The following is a 21,252-nucleotide window of genomic DNA, read 5'->3' as shown; positions in this document are numbered from 1 at the left end:
TGTATTTGTACCAGAAATAGCAAAAACAGTTAAATCACCATTTTGCTTTTTCGTGGGAAGATGTTCATGGCAGTAATCAAATGTGGATGAGATACCCCCAAGCAAAACAATCAATCAGAACCAAGTTTTCATCTAGGCCACATGCAGAATTGAAACTGGTGGTGTGTGCGTTCTTGCATGTCTCCATGCACTTGCAACACGCATGCGTGGGTTGTTCACTGGCCTTAGACTTTAGGCCGTAACCTCAGAGCGCAGGCCTTTTCCGTCGCCAGTGTATCTGGTCGCTGCAGCACAGGCGGCTCAGCTATGTCGAAGCGGGGTAAATATTTGGAGAGGGATAACGGCTGCCAGAGCTCCCTGATTTAAAGTCTGCTTTGTAACTTTGTCTATTAATGATTAACTTCTAAGCAGCCGCTGATTCTTAATCTGTATAAAAGATTCCTATTTGCAGCTGAATATATTGATCAGAATAACCGATGAGACAGGTGGAAAAGTGCGGCGCAGCATATGCTCCTTTGAGCTGCACTGCATCTGACAAAACTACAAGATGAGTTTACGTGATATGTTGAGGAAGTAACCTAACTTTAACCTTCAGTAGTTTGTAATCACTTCTACTCGCTCCACTAAAGCATTCCCTAATCAGATTGGAGTATAATAGTCAGCTCAGATTGCAGAAGCGAGCGAGCCCGCCTCATTAGTTTATACTAGAATGAGTCGGAAACAATATAGGTTACTCTCTACAGTAAATGAACTGTAACACTGCAGCTCCACCCCGCCCACACAAAGGTAAACTGCCAGTTTATTTCAAGTACCGTACCATCCCACTTTTCATCTGATGCAAGCCTATTCTAGTCCACCGTTGCTTGTTTTCATTCTCCTCCCATTTTGGTGAGTCCTTCTACTTGATTTCCCGCTCAGTCTGGTTTTTGCCTCATTTACTTTCAGGCCACACCCATCGCTGGACAGGGTGGTTCACGTTACACCCAGTTAGACACACACACTCACGTACATAAACCCATGTAGCACGAGTTTAGAGGCTGGAGTGGCATCAACAAGCGACCTTGTGTGAACCCAGGAGCGGCAGCAGGTCCTTGTTTACCCCCAACACTGCTCTCCATGTCATAAAAAAAAGGAGTGGTAACTGTCCACCATGAGTTTGAATACACAGCATAGATAGACCTTGTACTTTGTCTACCTGCCAGCCTGACACACCCATTGTCATCATGTCTGTGTTCTGAGAAAAAGAGACCAAGTGCATGCGCGTGCACACATGTGTGTGTTGTATCTGTATTAGTAGTGCTGTTGCAGCGGGTTTCTTTGTGTTACCACGCTGTTCTGAGCCAAGATTACATTCCTGCAGAGCAGAGGGCGGGTAAATACCTCTTATTTATCTCTCTCTCTGTCTCTATCTCTCTCTCTCGCCGTCTGCGTCTCTATCTGTCTTTCCTCTCGTTTTGCTGACCGTATTTTGACAGCATGTTTATGTTCAGTGGTTAGATGGATATACAGTCAGGTTAAACACGAACACACACACACACACACACACACACACACACACACTAAGAGGCAGTCGGCCAGACCGACATGTGGGGTAAATATTAGCCGCGTTGCTAGTCGACAGTGTTTTTTTTATGATTTCAAACAAATCATCCAGCCAATATCTGGTCAGTAAAATCAACACATCATGTTCTGTATGTGTGTAAGCATATGGTTATGAGTTCAGAAGGCTAATGTGTATTTGACACTACTGTCACACACTGCATTAAAAGACACGCCGCACATGGCCACCTGTAGGCAACAGTTGTCATTTCTGTGGCCAGTGATGAACTAATAAAAACCAGAGCACAGAATTTAGTTTAAAGCTGCAGTGGGTAGAAATGGAGCAAATATGACTAAAACAAAGTTATTTTAATAAAACGGTCACTATATCCTGACAGTAGTGCGTGAGACAGGTAATCTGAAAAAAAATCATGTGCCTCTGTGTCCTCCGGTGCTCCTAATGGCATCTGCAAGATTTCACAGACCGGATGAAAACAACCAATCAGAGCCGGGCTGAAGCCTGCCCACTCTGAGCAGCTGTCAGCGAACTCCGATCAAACGGTCAAACTAGGCAGCGCTGATCAAATATGAATCAATATTCTGTTACTGTAATGCCTATTTCTCGCCTCACATGTTTTCAAAAACATCTTGTAGTGTACTGTTTAGCTGTAAAATGAGAAAGTTTGTGACCCGGCAGGTCAGTTTGTTGAACACTGGATTCTTTATTTTATTTTTGGTGAATATTATTGGGACTTTTGGCATTTGATTATCTTACACTTAATTCCCCAGATCCACTTTGTTTGAACCAATCCGACAGCATTCAATCAAAATTGCAGGAGAAAACCAGGAAGAACAAACGTTACGTTACTGAGCGCCATTTTGCACCAGTTACTCTGTTGTTAAAATGGCATTACATTTGGTGAAGAGCGCATTTAGACTTGTTTAGGACTCGAAACTCAAAGTTTAGGACTTGGGACTTGACTTGGGACTTGACTTGAGACTTGCGTGCAAAGACTTGAGACTTACTTGTAACTTCCAAAACAATGTCCCACCTCTGGCTGTAACACATTAAACATAAGCGTGAATAAAGCTGAGAGAGAATCATCTGACATGACAAACTCTCTACAGTATTTGACATAAACAGTTCAAACCTCCTCCTCGGATGTTATCTAAATAGATCCGTGCCACATTCAGACACAATCCCAATGCACTGTTTATCCACACAACAGCCGCAGATAGGCGTGTGGAGTCCAAAGCCACTCATGGTCGTGTGATCCTAACATTGCTTGCTTCGCTGGCCTCTCGCCAGAAGTTACAAGCCTCGAAGAAAACACTAAGAAAAAAAGGAAATAGGACACCTGTGCACAGTGTAATAATGTCAGAATGTGACCAAGACAAATGTGTTTACAGGATGAAGGTTTTCAGTAGCACCGTGCTAATCTCAAATCAGGGTACTGCAGTGAAGCTATAGGTCAGACAGACACTGTTTTCTGGATCCATATGGGTTTCTCTCCTCTGCAGTCAGCGCATGGGATCGCCCTCCTAATTGGATTTTTAATGAGATATCTATGGGTGCATCCACAATGAAAATCTCCTCTAAATTAACAAGGCTAGGAGGAGTCAGTCATCCATAACATTCAGCTTTTACTAGAAGAGAGCTATTCATATCGCAGTGTCGTCTGTTTGGCTGCGCTCGGTGCTCTCTGATTAAAATGAGCAGGTCTCTCCAGATAAGAGCTGAGTCACATTGCAGGGGCTTTTATTTTAGTAAGTAGGATCTTTTACGTCTCTGTCGCCTGGCGTTGAGGGGTTTATTCTTACGTCTTTGTCACTTTCATGCTGGAGAGATTTGTGTTTGGACCAGTCTAATCCAGGCCTGCACACACACGCTCTTGACACATACACAGAGACATTCTTTGGCCTGCTCTTTCCATGGTGTGTGCATCCTTGTCAGATCAATTTGGCTGTGCTGTCTTCTCTGTGAGCTTATGTGACGGAAGATCAGCGACAACAGCCCGTCTTTTCTTCTCAGTGTCAGCCGTCCCTGTCCCTCCATCACACTGGGCTCCTTTATAACACCACTGATACAATGATTACTTCTCTAGCCTCTCTCTCTCGCTCTCTCGCTCTCTCGCTCTCTTTAACATACAGACATACCATGAAACCTCACATAGCCTCAGGGTTTGTTTGCTTCACCAATTAACAACTGTTGACAGATCAAAGCAGAGATTGCAGTGATGCATAATCTAAAACTCAGACGACATGCACATGCATGCAGTCACATACATTTCTACCAGGTATTGGTGATGTCACTTGGCTTGTATTTGTGGTTTTATGTATGGAGTTTATTGGATGAAATGTCATTTTCCAAGCAAATATTAAAGCAAACAGGAAACTACATCAGCGCATACATTTACCGGTATTCAAACTTTTACACTATAAAGGTAAATCTGTTTATATCCACACATACTGTTGAAAGGAATAAACCCTCATCATGCTTCATTTATATGAACGCTTCATACAAACCAGTTTTTTATAGGCTTAGATATCAACTTTTCAGTGCTTGTGACATGAATTTGGTAATGTAGTTTCTTTATTTGAACAGGGACAATGCACAAAGAACATTAACCTTATACAAAACAAGGAGAGATGTAACGTACCGGGTTTTAGCAAATTGCTATTTTGCGCCCGTAGTCCCTGGTCTAGCTAGACATTATGGTTGGCTCCATTCTGCAGACATACTGTAAGCATGACAACATTTCTGTCTTCAGCACTTTTAACCCCAATGCAGCTAAACAATGTTCAAACCTACAGAACCTTATTTAATACCAAATACATCAGACTGAATTCAGGAAAATTTGTATAAAATGATGCACTGCATGACACCTAATATTATGTAAAAGGAGCCATTTACATCTAGAATACATGTATTTCCATTTGGTGACACGGCGCTGCCGTGAGTCTTGGGTTTGAATATTTTACTCAGTGTAAACATTATAAAGCTTCAATACAGACCTGTAATAAGCCACCACAGAATATACAGTATATGATACTGTCAAGACTTTAATATTAAATGGACAGTGTGTAACATTTAGGGGGATCTATTGGCAAAAATGGAATATAATATTTATAAGTATGTATTCTTTAGTGTATAATCACCTGAAAATAAGAGTTATTGTGTTTTCGTTAGCTTAGAATGAGCCGTTCATATCTACATAGGGAGCAGATCCTCTTCACAGAGTCTGCCATGTTTCTACAGTGTCCCAAAACGGACATACCACTTTGTTAACATTTCCTGCTTGGGCCATAGTCGTTAACGTGACGTAGTTAACCCCCGTCACTCCACTCAGCAGCAGGGAAACAAGACACGGGAAACCTCTGTTGGTCTTGAGGAACTGACGCATTTATTTCTGCACCAACGGCAACTTTCACTGTACATTCACTTGATATTCTAAAAGCTAAATTAACTCTGTCTTCTGCTCCACTTCTTTGCTCTCACACATTCGCTGCCGCTCTCTCTCTCTTGCTTCACCACTCAATTACCACGTATACACACACTCTAAGCACTGACTCCGCTCCAAATGACCTGCCATTCGCGTTTTCACGTTGGCCACCGTATTTCTTCTACGCGCTTAGCACATGGTAGAGGTTGCCATCTGTAACCTCACTGCTAGATGTTGCTAAATCCTACACACTGTTCCTTTAAAGTGCAGTTTAATACCACAGCAAACACTCGCTGATCAGCTACTTTGTCAGTAGTACAACAGAAGAGCAAACGGTGCATTGGTTTACAGTGCAGCCAAACAAACCCACATTGTCTTAACAAAGAAGAAAAATGCTGAAAGCGGCTGTTGTCTTGATCGTGGTTTGTGGCTTACCGCGGTGACAAACATATTGCGTTTTCCCGAATTACATGCATGCATAATATTCCTTTGAATCCCTTGTGTTTAGGTAGGCAATCTAAATCCAGCACAAGAATGGCAGACTCCACCACTACTAATAAAAACTGCTATATAAAGGGAGAATTACTCAATGGGATTGCTATTGCAGAAAAAATGGCACACATAAATAGTATCAAAAATGGGGGTTGATTTCAAGGGAACCTAAGGGACTTTAAAGCTACTTAAGTGGAAATAAGAGGGGGAAACTGAATGATAAGGGGAATTACCTGTATCCATCTCCGTCTCAAACATTCTGTTTCTCTCTCTTTCTTGTCGTTTTTTTCATTACCTCTTACACGCGAACAGTCACATAGCCAGTCAGTCAGCTCTGCCATTATCCTCCCATTAGACAGGTGAGAGAGGAGGAGAGGAGCTTGAGGGCACAGCTACTCACTTAGCCTCAGTTCTCTCGACACCTATTCACGCCGCTCCTCCCTCTCGCCAGCTGTTAAGTCCATCAGTCAACTTTACCCTGCCCCTTATGCCAAAACGCCAAAGAGAAGCTACACGGTGAGATGAGATGAAAGGCACGAGAATGTGAGGCAACATTAGCTGATAACTGTCCGTCTAGTGCATTCCTTTCTCAGTATCACAGTGTCTGGGCCTGTCTGATTCCAACCCTAACCTTAAACCTGCAGTTGGCAGAAAGTTTTTGGCATCATTTGGCAAAAAATTCCATAAAAACCTTTCAGTGCTTTCAGACTTCTACACCTCCTCATGGCTCTGTTTTCAGGCTGTAAAAAATCTAACCTGTGACAAGAGACCTCGGCCAATCACAGGTCATTTCAGAGAGAGAGCGTTCCTTTTGGCTGTTCATTCAACGGAGTCAGCTGTCAATCACTCGTGAACTCTGATCAAACGGTCAAACTAGGCAGCGCTGATCAAATATGAATCAATATTCTGTTACTGATTGGAGTTTGCGAGTGATTGACAGCTGCTCAGAGACGGCAGGCTCCAGCTCGGCTCTGATTGGTTGTTTTTCCTCCGGTCTGTGAAAGCTTGCAGATGCCGTTAGGAGCACCAGAGGACACAGAGGCACATGATTTTTTTTAGATTACCTGTCTCATGCACAACTGTCAGGATAAAGTGACTGTTTTTAAATCATATTTGCTCCATTTCTACCCACTGCAGCTTTAAAATAGCAAAACGTAGCCATTTTTATAGTTTCTCTTCTAACTCTTTTTATGTGAAATTGAGCTAAAACAGTAAACACATTATCAACATCCTCACAGATGATGTCTCCGTTTTTGGCTAGCCATGATCCATCATGTGCCCTTGTTTTTTGACCTGAAACAGTGGCACCACCTGAGATCCAATTACTGTTAGCCCTGATTAGTTTTGTGTGACATGCACGGACTGCTGCAGTCTCTGTTTACACTGCCTCATACTGCACTGCATCCAGGTACATGATATATTGCTTTATATATCATGGGTACTAGCAGCATTTGCATTAGCATTACTTGCTGTTACACGCTGCCAGTTAATAAGGGTGGCCTTCAGGACTGGACCTTGGTTGCTGTAGCTCCTCTCACTTCATTTGTATGGAATTCAGACGATTTATTTATTGAAAACAACATTTATTTTGTTAAGAAACTTGCGACAACCCTTATAGAATAGAAGAGAATAAAATAGAAGACTGGAGGTTGTGATGTGAGCCAATTAAACAGGTCAAATGCTAGTATTCTATCCTCCTTTAGAGATGCACCCATCCGACTTTTTCAGTCCCCATACCGGTAGTGATACCTGGGCTTTGGGTATCGGCAGATACTAAGTGTTTAATTAATAAGCTGTATGCCTCGCTGTGTAGAATTGACTGGGATCATTCTTTTATGTGTAAGGCAACATCAGACTTGACTTAAACATTGCTTTCTTAATTTTGTAAAACAAAATGTAACAAATAAATACATAGATATACATTTACTGAATTGATATTTATTAATAAAATAATAAATCGTACACCAGCAACTTGGTAAAAAATCTTAAAATTATCGGGAATTACAATCCAAGTGTAAACCCTTTTAATGCAGCAACAATTTGCTCAAAACTTAAACAGGAATTACAATTTAAGTATATAATGTATATGGTATATAAACATAGAATTGAATTGAATAGATCAGCCCAATTGTCACCGATACCCAACCCAGCTATTTGAGTCAGTAAAGGCCTGATATCCGATCTGGTATCAGCATCCCTATCCTCCTTGATTTAGAAATCTGGGATGTGCTGCCCTATCACATTTTATAATAAAACAGAAGCATTCCTTTTTTTCCCTGCCTTATTACAGGACATCAACGCCTGTACAGAATTTGTGAAACAAGTAAAGTCGCACTCACAAACAAATTGAATTATCCCACTCCACTGTCAGTTTGTTTCTTACTCTTCAAGAGAGAAACAATTTGAAGAGTTAATGCGAGGCAAAATCCCTTCTTAAAATGCAATAAGAGAAAGAGAGCAAGAGGCTGAAAGCACCCTGCTTGTGCTAGTGCCAAGCGCGAAGGAGATAATCACACTCAGAAACAGGATTAGGCCAGTTGACAGTGGGATTAGAGCTGTGGATAGGATTACAGTTTGTGAGATCAGATTAGCACAAAACATGCCAGATTAAATCTGTTAGCGCTGCAAACCAAATTAATCATTTGCCTGGTGGTTATTACCTAGCCATTAATGGTAGATCATTTTTTTCAGTGTGTTTCTACAATCCAGGTGTCTCAAAACTGAGAAGGAAATGATCCATGTGCAGATAATAATGATAATAATAATAATAATAATAACAATGGTGGTTGTGTTGTGGGTTGGAACGGGAGAACAAACGGCAGGGATCAAAGAACAGCATATAAAAGACAAAAGGAGAGCCTCTAAACTTTCTTTAAGCTTTTGAAGTTTTTTTTTAGATGCATCGCAAAGCTGGCACTCTGAAGAGGTAGAAACAAGGTTGTAGTCTGCATAAAAGAGATGAGAACGATGGGGAAGCCATACAGTACACTTTTCTCATCTTGGTCAAAGGATTTTTCTTTCTGTGTGCCTTTGTTACTTCTGCCTTATGTGATTCCTTCTTTTTCCTTTGTTCTGATCTGTCTGTGACGAAGTTCATGTGATTCTTACTGCTATTCGGGACTGTTAAAGCTTATCTGTAATGATTTTAATAGATACAGCATTTATACATCCATCTAATGTATATAATGGTGTGGAATCATGAAAGTGCATGTAGTGTAGTGTAGATCCTCTGCTAAGGCACTAGAAGCAAATTCTAACCATTAGTATCACCAAATTACTCATCTTTCCACTTTTGAAATGGCAGATTGAGATATAGTGCCGACTTTGATCGTCAGCCTGTGAAGCCTACAGACGCAGAGAAAAGAGCGCACCTCAGTCATTTCAGAAACAATAGCGTTGTTATTGACGCCTCGCTGCCGCCCGGACCTTGTGATTTCTGCGCAATGACTCCTCTCTCTCCCTCCCACTGGGGAAGCGGAGCTCGGAGATGATTAAATGAACGTTCCCGTGCCTCCTCACGTACTCACACTGCGAGTACTGGATGGCTTTCATAAAGTACTGCTGTTCAAATCGATACCTGCGAGATTGCTCTGTTATTACTGATAATGAAAAGTACAGAAATAACCTTGTTAGCCCTTATAGAGGAGAGGAAGTAGCGCTGCATTGAACAGAGACTGTAGAGAAAAACTGGCGTAAATAAAGTCACATGAAAGCGTGTTTTTGCATGAGAAGAGATAGAGAGAGATAGCGAAAGAGAGGAAGGGGGGCATGTCAGGAGAAAAACAGAGAGGTCTAAGTTTGGATCCAGAGCTCCTGTGTACGTGACATCTGACCTGAGGCATTTCTGAGAACCAACACCCTCTCAAGTTTGAATAACTCATTGCTGTGTGTGTTTGTCTCTATATAAATAGTGCGGTTTGTGTGGCTGCCGCTGCGTCGAATGCATATGTGTGTTTATGTTTGAAGACTGTCATCTCCAGTTTGGCGCAGTGTTTCTTTAAGTTGTCTCTTTGAAAATCAACTCAAATTTTCTACACAAAAACATGTTTTTATCTGGCTGACCTTATCGCTGTCTGTGTGGTCTATGTTGTAGCCTATAATCCTTTTTCTCTCTTCGACGTTGTTTGGTGAGGGTGGTAATGCGTCACCGGGGGCATACTGTAACTATTATCATAGATTAACACTCCCTCCCTCCTCCATATCTCAATAAGCTCCACCGGTCACATCAACTCCCTGACCACTAAGCTGTGCAGCATGGATCACAGCGTACACTGAGTCCCAGCAGGGAGATATACACATAAACACAAGGGTATGAGTGTGCGTTCATGTTCTGATATATAAAAATGCACAGTAGGCATTATGAGAGGCGATGCCACCCCCCTTTGTTGGAAATGCTTATTTGTTAAAAATGAACAAATTGCCTACTGGAAATGCAAGCGAGGAACAACCCTGCATCATATGACCTCTTCACCCTCAACTTTACTGCTAATTTAATGCACAATTAAGTGGCTAAAAACAAAAAGGAAATCAATTGTACTTTACTGTAAAAGCATATTATTGATTGTGAATTGCTCATTGCTTTAGGTGGCTCAATACTTGCAAATATACCAGCAATGAGACCACACCACCACCACGTCTAAATATTCTCATTTCCAGTAATTTGCATGCTACTTTCACTGACTATCAGGACAGTTCTGTTTGCCATGCCACTGAAAGATCATCTGCACATAGTCAGGTTATTGACTTGAGTCGATATGTTTTATATTTCGTGCCATATTCGTGCGCACAGTAGAGACAAAGAGACCAACCGCCGGGGCCTGGTCCTTTGAGTCTCTGCTGCGCTCCGGCAAAACAAAGCTTCATTCACAGTGTGTGTGAGGAGAGAGGGCTTTCATCTCTGCGTATGTTTGGACAGAAGTCACTGGAACGCAGGGCAGAGAGAAAGGGGTAGCTTCACACCAGAGCCCAACACGACCGAGCCTCACGCCATAACATCACACCACATCAGTGGAGCGTCAAACACAAGAGACATATTATAAACATTTTCACATGCGGGATACATATTTATTCATAAGGGATGCTTCAAATTACTGATTTAAAACAGACGTACCATTAGTTGCATAGCAAAATATATTTCTCCTCAGAATTTTAAATAATTTTTGTGTTTTATGAATTACAAGACAGTTTTACCTCTTCGGGCCTCTATAAATTATTCATATAAAACAATCTGAGATTTCTTCTACATATTTGGTTCTAGGGATGGTAAACAGTGGGGGTGGGAATCATCACAGGCCCCACAATACGACATTATCACAATAATTAAGTCACGATACGATCTTGTTGCGATTTTAAACATTTTAAGATAAGTATTGCGTTAAGATATATTGCAATTTATTGCTTTTTTCAACGGCAAATTATGCAGTTTGTTGAAATCTGTTAAGGGACCCCTTTGAAAATAGCCATGCCAGTTTAAGCGTAACTTTGGACCCTAATTTAGCGTTCTTCCCGACAAGCTGACATGGAACCGATCGATTCCTTAGGTTTTCTAGTTTCATATGATACCAGTATCATCACTTCGCTTTAAGACAGAGCCTGATACAACCTCTTAAAGTCAGAATAGCGACCGGTTGTTAATAGTTTATATAATAAAAGATTGATAAATGACGTCGGTGTATCGATACAATATTGCCACGCAAAATATTACAATACTATGCTGTATCGTTTTTTTCCTCAGATGGTCCTGATGACCCGAGAGGTCTGCACGGTTCATAGCGTAGCAGCAGATTAGAAATGTATTTTGGCCCTAAACTATTCAGTGCTTTATAAACCAACAGTACAGAGGGGTTGCAAGTCAAAAAGGTTGGCACCCACTGCTTTATTGGCTGTGTTTGACTCTAACCCTTAAGTAGAAAACGTTTTTTTTCCCTTCACCTTTCTACTCTCTCACACACACACACACATGCGTATTAACACATCTTGCTGCATGGTTCATCTCTTCTCCTCAAAAGGATGGGATGCAGCCCCACCCAGCATTCTTTACACATTGGTTCATTGTTTGTTTAAATCCCACACAGTCACAAAAGCAGGGTGTGTGTGTGTGTACGGGTGAGAGGCAGAGTTAAAGAGAGGGCGATCAGGGTGGGACATGTTATTACAACGTATCATCAATCAGACTGCACGGTAGCCGGTGGGATTATTGTTCCCTGTTCTGCCCGGAGTTTGGCAAGTCTGATCTCACCAGGAGAAACTCAGACCCCCCCGCTATTAACACAAAACACAGTCTGGACTCAACTTAGAGAAGGCAGGGGAAGGTCAGTTGTTATTAAGTTAATAAAAGCCTATATTAAGTTATTTTTTTGTGATCCATCATCCACAATTATATTATCTAAAGTAACGATGACAAGCAAATACAATGAAAAATATTTTGCAAAACAACATCTGAAATAATGAACTTATTTATTCTGTATTGTAATTTTCTGTATTATAAACATGTAAACATACAACTACATGTACTGTAAGGCAAGGGAAGTTTATTTATACAGCATATTTCAGCAACAAGGCAATTCAAAGCGCTTTACATAAAACATTAAAAACATTGAGAAACACATATAACAAATAAAATAAGATAAAAAGAAATAAGATGAAATAGAATACATAGAATAACATAAGATGGAAAATAAGACCTGCTGAATAACAATAATAATACTTAAATTATATATAATCTGTAAAGCACTTTTAAGAACAAGAGAATAGAAATAAGAACAAGCTAAAATAGAATAAGACATAAGGTATACAATACAAAAATAAAGGTCACAAGACTACTTCTTCAGTCATTTTGCAATTTGTACTTATTAGTAGTCATTTTTATGTATACACAAACAATTTCTTTGAAATATTCTAATTTAATATTATAATATCTTATACTTGAGTTTTGTCATTTTGGAATCGTGATCGTTGCTAAAACAATATGTCATATTGTCGTTATATGCAGCTCTGAAACTGATCACCTGAAGTGAAAAAAAAACATTCCTGAAACACACTTTGGATGATGAAGACAAATATGTAACTACTCTATGCTCATCAACCTGCAGCGACACTGGGGAATCAACTAATGATGTGGATGAATCCCTCTGAAGCTGCTCGCTTCATTGTTTTCATCATTTCTGGCATAAGCACGGAGCAATGACAAATCAGTTTATTTACTAATCACATTCTTATCAGGTACTTTATTGTAATTCTCTTTTCCAGTTTTGAATCCCTTGCTGGAGACAAAAGAGCCGGTCAGTGATAAGAAATGTTAAAGATATCTTTATCATTCATCTGCAGTGAGAATCAGCTCTTTCATGACGGTTGTATTCGCAGCACAGAAACACAGGACAGAGAGGGGTGGACTCTTGGACTAGTTATCTGTAGTATTTTCTCTGCTGAGTTCCTGTATCTGCCAGTGAAGATTCCAGGAATCACTGTGTTGTTAGAGCAGGGGTGTCTGGCTGCTCTGTTGCCGTGGACACCGTCTCTAGCTGCTCCTCAAGGAGCTGTCACAATAACAGCCACGAGCATGATGTGAGAGGGGCGACGTCTTTCTTCTCCTTCCTGCTCTCTGTCTGCATCTCCATTTCTCTCTCTCTCTCTCGCTCTCACTCTGCAAGTTCTAAAATTTCCCTGATGCAGCTCGCTCTCGCCGGAGTCACTATGACTCTCTCTCTTCCACTTATATGCAGCCTGACGTTTCCTCTTCTGGGACCTGATTCTGTATTCAAAATGGCTGCCGGTGTTGGTTTGATGCCATTTTTTCTTTGCGTGATTCGGCAGAATGAAGTTAGAATGAAGAGTTAGCTGAAGTCGAAGCCACATGTTTCTTCCCCTCCCACCTTAACACACACATAAACTGCTGCAGTTGTGAATCCAGCGGTCGACGGACAGGGTCATATGGGGTGAATGCAACATGATCCTCCATGCCTTTGCAACCCCCTCTGCACACACACACACTCACGCAACACAAACACACTATCTCTCTACACACTCGCACCCTCCCCTTGCTGCATGCCATTGTCACTCTCTGGATGAGTGCTATTAGAACCTGCTTTCAGCTCCTCTCGTCTCACACACATGCACTACGCACTCGCCCACTTTCCACACACACACACACACCTCTGAGTGTTGTCAGTGTCAGAATTCTTCTGAATGCCAGCTCAGCTTATGCACACATGGTTGGTGCACAACCAGGTCAGTCTTTGATGTTAACAGGAGATCCTCGCCTCGGCATGAAAAGTTATGCTTCTGTTAAATTTTCCTTTAAAGAGGACCTATTATGCGTTTGTGCTTTTCCCTTTCCTTTAGTGTGTTATATATATATATATATATTTGTGCATGTAAAAGGTCTGCAAAGTTACCACGCCCAAAGTCCACGTCACAGAAACACTGCTCCTGAACTGCCTGAAACTGCCTTTTCTTAATGTAACGTGGTGATGTCACCAAGTAACACATTTGCATAATACCTGCCTCGCGGCTAGTTTGGCGCACCCTTAAACAAAGCTAGTTCGAGCGGAGCTGGAGCGACGTTAGAAGAGTTTGGTTTGGTTAACCAATCACAACAGAGTGGGCCAGCTGACCAATCAGAGCAGACTGGGCTTTTCAGGAAGGGGGGAGGCAGGAGCTCAAACATAGCATAAAAATATTTCATGCTTCACTTGCACATTTTCATCTGCAATATTTAAGCCCGACATCTTCATTTAAAAAGTAAGACATCCTGATATGTAATGTCTCACGTCAGTTAGCTCTTCACTCGAGATTTTCTATGAACCATACAGACAGGAGACATGGCCATATTGCTGCCACCTGCGTTGTGCAACATCATTTTTAAGAAATCACTTTAACAGGAGATCCAATGAGAACTTGAGATAGCAACTTCAGACAAGTGGGCTAAACAAGAACTCTTAAAGAGACCCCCCTGCCATTTAAGTGTCCCCCTCTCTTTTCCTTATCCCCCATCGCACCTGTCCGGTGCTCCAGTGTCAGTGAAAGTGAAGGAGATTGGAAAGGGGTATGAAGTCACGTCGGGGCATAGAGATGAATCCCGGTGGGGACAGCTCTGTCAGCGAGGGGAAGCACAGCCTGCCACAGTCCGCTCAGCTGTGCCGAAGGGCTGAAAGTGAATACACATCTTCTTTAAACCGTGGACGTGTTTGTGTGTGCGTTTGTTTTATGTTTGCGTGACGTGTGTGTGCCACCTGTTACTCGAACATGACCCCGACGTGCATGCATTAATGTGTACGCATTCTGGAGAATGTGTGTGTCAGATGTGTGTCCTCGACTCCTCTTCTCCAGACTGAATTGCATACTCACAGCAGGCAGCAAAAAGGGATCCCAGTCTTAGATAATTATTTGAAGACTTTGAAGTGTGACCTCAGAATGACTGCTAATACAATATATATATATATATATATATACGGATCATATGAGTGGACAGTATTTATAGAAATGTAGCTGGACATCTGGAGAGCAGAACCAGTGTCTGTCATGACCTGAGGCTAGCACACAGAATGTACACATGTCCTTGATGGGACTGACAGAAATAGCAAGCAATTAGCAATTAGTGGTAGACTTAGCCCAGACCTAACATGATCTTCAGTGTCTGATATTGAGCATTTAGCAACAAGACTAAGAGTCTACAGCCTTGTACTATACTTAGGCCAAATCACCAAAGTGATTAGGATTCATCCTCCGAGAATCAGGAATGTTGGACCGACCGACAGACCAGCATTGCCATCCATAGAGCCACTAGCATGACTTAAAACAGTAAAAACTTCACAAACATCATCAGCCAATGACGTTTATATCCCACAAGATTTTTACCCTGGTAGTTTCAACACATATTTATCCATAAATTGTATATTTCCAATGTGAATGCAGCCAAACTTGCAGTATATGTCATTCTGACTCTGTTGTTCCTCCTTCAGGGCCGTTGTTCCAGGGAGAACTGCAAGTACCTGCACCCTCCTCCCCACCTAAAGACCCAGCTAGAGATCAATGGCAGAAATAACTTGATCCAGCAGAAGAACATGGCCATGCTCGCCCAACAGATGCAGCTCGCCAACGCCATGATGCCCGGCACGCAGCTACCACCTATGGTGAGAGGGCACACACGTATGAACACACCACAGCTACTGCCCATGGTGAGATCACATACGTGTAAAAGCTCACACATATGCAGCATCTTCACTGTCTGCATTGCTCTTTCACTCTTTTGATTTGTCAGTCCCTCTTTTTTTTCCCCATACAAAAAAGCTCAGAGTTTGTGCTTGTATTATCTGCTTTTATTTTGTTCTCTTCCAGACCATGTTCCAGATGACGCCAAGCATGGCCACCAACGCCAGTGCAGCAGCAGCTGCAGCCGCAGCCTTTAATCCCTACCTGAGCCCTATGTCACCAGGCCTGATGCCCCAAGAGATCATGCCCAGCACCCCCGTCCTCATGGCCTCCAGCCCCAACATGAGCCAAGTCCCCAACGCTGCCGCCGCTGCAGCCCAGAAACTGCTGAGAACAGATAGACTTGAGGTAACAGACGATGATGAATGGAACCTGGTTTTGTCAACATTTTATGTAGCATAGAATCAACCCACTCCTCACTTAAAGAGTTCCAGGAAACCTCTAATAAAACCTACTTCATGATGTGTTTCATAGTGGGAGTGGGGTCGCCCAGGATGATAATGAGCCTGTAAACAAGACAAGTGTTGTTAACAAGTGGTTTAACAAGCATACAAATAACGCCGCTATTTATTGGACTTGCATAATCTGTCTCTGATACAGAATTGTAATATGAATAGCAGGCATCATTATGCAAAGTAGAGGCTAATTAAAAGAAAATGAAAATAAAACCGTCACAAGTTCATATACTGTAATATTTCATCAGATTATGATGCTGAGTGCATCCCAAGAGTTGATTTGTAATTAAGAGTTGTTTACCTTTTTCATGAACTCCCTCTCACTTAATCTGCCTAATCTAGTTCCAGTACAGTTCGTGCTCTCGCACAGTACGCTTCACAAAATACCATTAGACAAGCACCAGAGATGAGCCCGAACTTGTTCAATATTTATTTGAGCAGAAAGAGCAGTAATGATTTCCTCAGCACCACCAGTAGCAACAGCAAAGGAACACGTTCTTTCTAGTCAAGTCAAACTTGACATTTGTTGCGGCAGCATTGCATTCTGGTCTATCGAGGCTGCTGTGTCTTTCTCCTCTACCATGGCTGTTGGTGTGATTGTTAAGTCTAGAAAGAAGCCTTTGCTCTCTGATTCTGAGAGACCTCCACCAAATTTAAAACTGTCTTGTTACTGCACTGGAAATATCTCTATTACAAAAAAAAAAAGAATCACAAAACCACACAATAGACCCAAATAAATGTGTGCGTTTAGTAGAGCGTACATATTGTAGAATGTGTTTCCTCTTTTAAAACACATCAGTAAAATTAAAAAGTGAAGTATAAATGCAACTGCTACTTTTATTATCTTTATGGAGTTCAACCGTACACTGCTGACGCACTCAGAGCAGAAAAGCAGGGTAGATAGCAGATAAGTAATACCCATTATGTTCATGATACATCTAATTTTAAAGAAGGTGCTGCCCTCTGGTGTCTCACATATAGACTTTTAAACATGAGACTCCCACTCCAACAAACACATTACAGTTCTGTGTAAAGAAATACTAGGTTTATTGTGTTAAAGTGCTAAACCGTCCTCAGTGTGATATTTATTCACGACTAAGCACAGGAACTCTAAATCTAACAGTTCCAGTTAAACAGGAAGTACACAATGTATATCTGTACAGATCTTGTGTTTGGTGTGAACGGATATTGCACAGAGGAAGGAACTAGAAAATGACTTACACAACAAGAGGAATGTGACCTTGCAAAGCATTTTAATCTATTTATTGAACTGCAGGTCTCTAAGCTAAATGGATAAATGGAAGGCTTGATGAGTCATACTTGTTCTTGTATTGTATCCACATGCTGTGTTTTTCACGATTTCTGTCCTCTCACCTCGTTTGCAGGTGTGTCGGGAATATCAGAGGGGCAACTGCTCTCGGGGAGAGGAGGACTGCCGCTTCGCCCACCCCGCAGACAGCACCATGATCGACACCAACGACAACACCGTCACCGTGTGCATGGACTACATCAAGGGCCGGTGCTCTCGGGAAAAGTGCAAGTACTTCCATCCGCCGGCCCACCTGCAGGCCAAAATTAAGGCTGCCCAGCACCAGGTGAACCAGGCCACAGCCGCCGCGGCCATGGTGAGCAGTCTGTACAAGCGTGGTCACACTCATTCACTCACACCCCACACAACAGGGCTTAAAGGAGCAATTTTTGAGGAAGTTATTACTTTTTATACCAGGGTATTTATTATAAGTAGGAAATATGTTCTTTGGCTCACACTCCAATTCATGTTTGAAAAGTGTCTCACCAACCTGGTTGGTATTTTTCAGTTCTGCTTTTGCCAGGTCAAATTTTAAAGGTGTAAGTTGAACAGGATCAGAACTGGATGAAATGAAGAAGGATCGGAAAATGGATCGGATAATGAGTGCATTTGAGTGGTTTTTTTTTCCTTCCTAATGTGAAGAGAAAAAAAAGTCTTGTTCCTTGTTCATCTCATCCCGGAGCACAAGCAGAGAGTCAGTTCCTCCTTCTCTCTCTCTGATGGCCTGGTCTTATTTGTGACACCATTGTTTCTGTACTTCCTATCTATTACTTCTCTTCCTCTTGACACTATTTAAAAAGGTCTCACAGTAACAGCACCTGTGAATAATAGCGCAGCCACACTTGATAGCAGTGTTTTCTACGTGCTCTTACCGACATAGCGAGGCTGAGAGCTTTGGGCGAATCGCCGTCGCCATGTGACACTGATTATGAAACAGAAACCTGTGAATTTGTGCTTCCATGTAATTTTTTCTGTCTGAGAACTGAGAGAAAAATGATTGAATAATATTCTCACCGCTATATTCATCCATCTCTGTGTGACAATGACTAATGTAGATTGGTAGTTATCATTGATTATTGATGATCATGTAACTGTTGAGCAGTAGAGCTAGTGTCCACACTGTGCATGCCTTAGTCCTGTTATCCCCTTGTATATTGCATTCCAATGATTTGTTTTTTTATTTGTTTTTGTTTTTTCTCACCTATACCCAAACTGCACTGCTGCCCCCATGATGCACCTCTGCTTGCTGGTTTATGTTAATGCGCTTGAACCCCATTGGCCCATTGCCATCATGTGCTCGCTGCCTGCTAATTAAGACTCAGTCGGCTGTCAAATCACTGAAGCGACCCCTCGACGCAACCTTTGACCTGGTACTATGACCTTTCACCTTTTAGCTTGGCATGTGGCTTTGTTGTAGAGCAGTGTTTTAACCAAAGATACCTAGCTATTTTTGTTTGTCGTTGTCTCAGTGCAATGTCTGTTTTTTCCTCCTGTTGATCTGTCATTATATTGCCTGTGATAAAATGATTGTGGCTTTACCGGGTTCAGGTTTGCAATCCAACACCACAAAACAACTACCTTCATGTAGAAAAATCACCTCAAAACACAAATTCAAACATGGAATTTGTGATAAGGAGCCACAATCAATTCATCACCGGTAGCTTATTTAACAAAAAAGTCAGCGAGGGCTAGGGAAGTAGAGCTTCTTATAATGGTGGCATGGCTTCAGTCTTACCTCCAAGTCAGTGGTCAGTGTTGTGGAGCGGCTCAATCAAATGTGTGCATGTCTGTGTTGCTAGTGCATGTCAGATGGATAAGGGTGGGGCTAAGAGGAGCAGTCTTTAAAAACCATACAGGAGGGATCCCACCATAACAGATGATTTACAGTTCAAATGATAGTTCACTCCCATCATCAGATCTTGTCACAGATATTCAGACCTCAAGGATGGCCTCATGCCAACACAAAATCCACATAAGGTGTAAATATTCACACTGGAAAGAAATAACATTTTTAACATCTGACTCCCTTGGCCTGAGACCATTTTTGACATTTGTCCGAGAGTGAACCATCACTTAAACATGGCTTACACAGTTTTATCATGGAGCTAGCAGTGCAGCCTCCCTCTCTCTGTGCTTCCTACCTGTTCCACCTCCTGTTAGCAGCTTTATTGTTTTAATAGTTAATGCTTGCTCATGTTGCATTTAGTCAGCCCTAGGTGTACAAAGTTAATAATCCAAGTAAGCTTCCTGATGAAATGTAATGAATATATATATATATATATGAATGCTTGTTAGCCAGTTAGCTCCAGTAGGCACCATGCTCCTGCTTGTGTAGTACTTGTGTCAGACTGCTGCTTGCTTGCTACTGATGATATGATGATATTGTTGTTGTTGTTGTTGTACACACAAAGATGTTGTGATGCTGTTTATACCATGTCCTCTAACGTATGTACCCTTTTTTGTTTCCTTTCCCGTTTTTGCCTCTTTCCAATTCTCTCTCTCTTTCTTTTCCACGCATCTCTCTCTCTCTTTCTATCTCTGTTTTCTTTTTTTTTCTTTTTTCTCGTCTGGCTGGGCAGGGCATCGCCCCTAATGTCATGGCTCCCCTGCCCAAGCGGGCAGCAATGGAGAAGGCCAACGGGGCCTCTGCCATGTTTAACACCAGCATGCTCCAGTACCAACAGGCCCTGGCCAGCATGCAGTTTCAGCAGCAGGCTGCTTTCCTCCCATCAGGTATGGCTCCCAAAGCAACCACCACTAAGTGCTCTGAGCACCCTGAGGATGCCTGGATCAGTCTAACCCGGCTCCCCTGCTTGTCTGGAGTTGGGCAAAGTGGTAGATTGCAGGACAGAGCAGTTTGGTTGTGGACTATTTATCAACTTTCTTGCCTTCAGATTAGAGCTGCAACAATTAATCGATTAGTTGTCAACTACTAAATTAATCGCCAATTATTTTGATAATCAGTTTTTGATTTTATAATCAAATTGTCTAAATTCTCTGATTCCAGCTTCTTAAATGTGAATATTTTCTGGTTTATTTTACTCCTTTATGACAGTAAACTGAATACCTTTTGAGTTTTGGACAAAACAAGACATTTGAGGACGTCTTGAGGACACTTTTTTCACCATTTTCTTACGTTTTATAGACCAAACAACTAATCGATTAATCGAGAAAATAATCAACAGATCAATCGAGAATAGAGATAATCGTTAGTTGCAGCCATACTTCAGATAGAGGGAATTTACAAAGATAGTCACACACATAGCGTTAACATTAAAGCTGTAGATTTCATTCCAGGCCAGTGAGGGTTGAAGATCTGAGTCTCAAAGTGTAGTTGAAAAGCTAAGAATGCTTCAACAAATCTGTGCATAATGCTTTGTACGGCATTGCATGGCCACTAGGGGTTAGAAGAATGTCTTTCTGCTTAATAATTGCTTTAATAAAACACCACATACAGTAGCTACCTGCTCCTCTTAGTACATGCAGGCTGGATGAGGAAGGCATGGACGTTTGTAAGAGAAAGGACAGAACTTTGTTACTAGTTTGTTAGATTAAAGTGTCCATGGCGTGATTACTCATATTATAATGAGAAACCACTGCTGGGGCTTTGGCTTGGGCTCGGATTAAGGGGGGCTGGATGGGTTTGGTGGTTAATGGCAACAAAACAGCAAGCTGGCTTCTGTACACATCTGCTGTCCTCCTCACTTCTGTCTAGAGTGTGTATATAATGTCTAATACTTGATAGTTACAACCATTGTCGTATTACACATTCATATGCACTTCAGACAAAAGTTTTAGATTCACA

General features: G+C 41.7%; 1 protein-coding gene across 50 annotated transcripts in view; it reads left to right on the top strand.

The window, feature by feature from the left end:
* mbnl1 (muscleblind-like splicing regulator 1) overlaps positions 1 to 21,252 on the top strand; it is a 44,637-nt gene that overhangs the window by 17,489 nt on the left and 5,896 nt on the right. For 16 of the 50 annotated variants that reach the window (XM_074651182.1, XM_074651176.1, XM_074651170.1 and 13 more), the window contains exons 3-6: positions 15,434 to 15,604; positions 15,810 to 16,031; positions 17,524 to 17,763; positions 20,027 to 20,180. In XM_074651182.1, the coding sequence (XP_074507283.1) occupies positions 15,434 to 15,604; positions 15,810 to 16,031; positions 17,524 to 17,763; positions 20,027 to 20,180 (787 nt within the window). Of the gene's footprint in view, positions 1 to 15,433; positions 15,650 to 15,809; positions 16,032 to 17,523; positions 17,764 to 18,763; positions 18,818 to 20,026; positions 20,181 to 21,252 lie in introns of all 50 variants that reach the window. The other 34 variants (XM_074651138.1, XM_074651159.1, XM_074651151.1 and 31 more) reach the window with 3 other exon arrangements.

Source organism: Sebastes fasciatus, chromosome 11 (assembly GCF_043250625.1).
Source record: "Sebastes fasciatus isolate fSebFas1 chromosome 11, fSebFas1.pri, whole genome shotgun sequence".
Taxonomy (NCBI): domain Eukaryota; kingdom Metazoa; phylum Chordata; class Actinopteri; order Perciformes; family Sebastidae; genus Sebastes; species Sebastes fasciatus.
The sequence above is the reverse complement of the archived record's forward strand: the minus strand, read 5'-3'. Positions and strand labels throughout refer to the sequence as shown.